The 2,926-nt window shown below is 42.1% G+C and overlaps 1 protein-coding gene across 1 annotated transcript; it reads right to left on the bottom strand.

Annotated features, from left to right (window-relative positions):
- Positions 1-763: 763 nt before the first annotated feature.
- On the bottom strand, positions 764-2,380 carry LOC141830196 (putative protein phosphatase 2C 74). Its single transcript, XM_074717680.1, has 5 exons — positions 1,967-2,380; positions 1,683-1,874; positions 1,295-1,465; positions 1,010-1,189; positions 764-919 (listed from the first exon to the last, which is right to left on the bottom strand). The coding sequence occupies exons 1-5, from the start codon at positions 2,336-2,338 to the stop codon at positions 764-766; spliced, it is 1,071 nt and encodes a 356-aa protein (XP_074573781.1). The 5' UTR covers positions 2,339-2,380.
- Between the last annotated feature and the right edge of the window lie 546 nt (positions 2,381-2,926).

Raw genomic sequence — 2,926 nt, 5'->3', positions numbered from 1 at the left:
CGTTCAATGATTATAATCATATTATTAGAAATTTTTTATAAGGAAACTGTTAGTGTTTTTATTTGTGCCCTTAGCCTTAGGTTTTCAACTATTCTTCAAATGCAAATTCTTTCTTCCACCTTTGCATAGGGATCTAAACAACGAACAAATTACACTAAATAAAATTCTCTTATTCCGTCATCCAATTCTTAGGCCCTTGCTCCCTCTTCACGAGGCTTTCATTACTTGTGCCTTCACTTAATTATTATTCAAGATCAGTTTAGTATATAAAAGAATCTATTATACGCAACTTATTTTATAATAGATTATTTTTAAAATTTGAACTCGTGACCATCACACTATAATAATAACTTTTTGCACCAAAACTCCTCTTCTATTATTCAAGATTACTTTGTCAACTTAAATTAATTATTAGAATAAACAAACTTCTATTTAATTAAAAAAAATTATTACTAATTAAACAATATAATATGCCTTTACAATCTTTTAACAAATTAAATTAATTAGGATAGTTATTGCTCTCTATTTTCCCTCCCTATTTCTTTCTACTCTATTCATTAATTCCTCTATTCTATTGATTGAACAACAATGGGCCTATGTGCAGCATGTTGGCATACAAGCACATTCTTCTATTTTGTATTACAGAAGTCGTGTATATATACATATTTATATATCAGCTAAGAGTACTACAGTAATCATGATAGAGATTCTGGCTATTGGCATCCCCTTTTCACAGTTCCAGCTTGGCCAGCAAATGTTTGCATCAGCCCTTAAGCTGTACAAAGCTTTTGAGTTGTACAACCATGACGGTAATGTCGTCCCTGTTGCCTCTTCTGCAGGACAATTCTATGAGAACTTTGCAAGACTCCAACAGGTTCCTGTGCTGTGAGACAACATCAACGGCCTCTTGGTTTGTGACCTGATAAAACAGATTATAAACTCAATGCTCAATGTGAGATGCAGCTAGTCAATAATTAATATATATATATATATATATACATATATATACCTTATCCCACAACCCATCAGAGGCCAATATTAGAAATTCACAATCTGTAGTTAGGTGGATGTTCTTAGTCTCTGGCTCAGAGATAATCCATTCCTTGAGGCTCAAATCACCAAAGGACCTGGACACGGCAAGAGTGTCCTGCACTCTCCAGGTGCCGTTATGGCATGTCACGAACCCTCCCTAGTAATTTTGAAGGTCAAAGTAGATGAATATCGCATGAATTTGGAGATGGAGATGGAGATGGAGATGGAGATGGAGATGGAGTGAGGGCGAGTGAGAACTCACGTTGTTTTGGATGCGATTTCGCTCATCTTCTCTGGCAGCACGGTGGTCGTCGGTGAGGGCGTTGGCCGCTCCCCTGTGGCTCATTACCGCCCTGCAATCGCCCACATTAGCCACGTGCATTTCACCGTTTTTCACGAGCACTGTGGCTGCGCAAGTTCCACCGCTCAAGCCCTGTGAATGTACAAACGGCGCATTAACTCACATAACAACTCTCTTTTTTTTGACGGATTGTTAAAGCAAAAGAAATATATAAAAAAAGAATTGTACGTTTAAAGTGACATATATATATGAGCGGAATGGTCAAAGAATTAGAAGAAGCTCATCAATTACCATATTTAAGATAAGTTTTGACCATCCGGAAACAAAGTAGGAATAATTTAAGCTAGACCTGACTAAGGAATTCCCTGTCCGTGGTCGAATATCCCACTTTGATCGCCATTTCCACCCTTCCATTTGCTTCTCCCTCTCCTCCGTCCTCTTCCACCTCGTCCAGAGCTGTAACAATTTTCTTCCCGAGCTTCTCTGACACAAAGTCCACAGCTGCGCGTCCGCCATGTCCGTCGAACACACCGAAGAACGCCTGCAAACATTTGATTACGATCGAACAGATTAACAGATGATCAAATTAATTGATCGATTATCTAATAATGTTAGTACTGATGAATTAATTGCCTGCTTGGAATCTCCATGGATGTTGGATATGACCACATAGCCATCCTCCATCTTATGCCTCTGCCCTCGCCTACTCGCCACGCAATAATCTCCATTCTCAGCCTGCACCTCCTTCACAGCGTCCCCGTCGTCCTGCCCAACCTCAAATGCTGCAGCGGCGCTGGCCAAAGGCTTCGGTATCGCAATCCTGGCCGGCCTTCTCCTCGCTGCCTTCTTGAGAATGACCTCATGATCCTGGAAGGGGTGCCGCCTGCGATCAGAGGGCTTGGAGCTGACGGAGCACAGCACCATGGAGAGGAACTTACGCGGCATCTGAAAGAGGCGGGCAAGGAAACACGCCGTGGAGCACAGGAACTCGGCGGGATCAAACATTATTGCATTACTCTCCGTTGCGTCCTCCCTGTTACTGAATCTCTTGTCGGTTCCTGTTGTTGTCCAGTTAAGCGTCGATCAGATTTCGAATTGGAATTGGTTAGCAGACGCCGGTGTCTATTCTAAGGTCTGACGTCAAAGATTTTCTATTCTTAAGGGCATGCCTGGGTTTATAAAGGAACGGAAGAATCAGCACAGCTATATCCGTATTCTATCTGTATACGTAGCATCTTCGTATTGTTGATAACTGGCTTGCAATTTCTGACCGGTCAGCGGGGCAAGGAATGCAAAGCGGATCACGAGGACAGTTTATTGACACGCACAAGTTTTGAGATGCCTTCAACGCTAAGGATGGGAAATAGTAGGGAGAGAGAGAGAGAGGACACGACTGGGTCGCATTTAATGAGTGATAGACATCGACGGTGCAGTCGGCGGGGGTTGATTGTTTCTTTCTGGAGTCTCTGGTCGTCTTGTTGGACTTGGCTTGCCGTTCAGCCACATGGTTGATATGCATCCAGAATTTGTCACGATTCAAATACCGTCATCAGCCTAAGCCATGGCCCACTCTGGCATTTAATAATGACAACA

This window comes from Curcuma longa, chromosome 5, assembly GCF_044706935.1.
Source record: "Curcuma longa cultivar G26 ecotype Majalengka, Jawa Barat chromosome 5, ITB_CL_G26_1.1, whole genome shotgun sequence".
Lineage (NCBI taxonomy): Eukaryota > Viridiplantae > Streptophyta > Magnoliopsida > Zingiberales > Zingiberaceae > Curcuma > Curcuma longa.
Note: the sequence above shows the minus strand (reverse complement) of the source record. Positions and strands in the feature narration are given on the sequence as shown.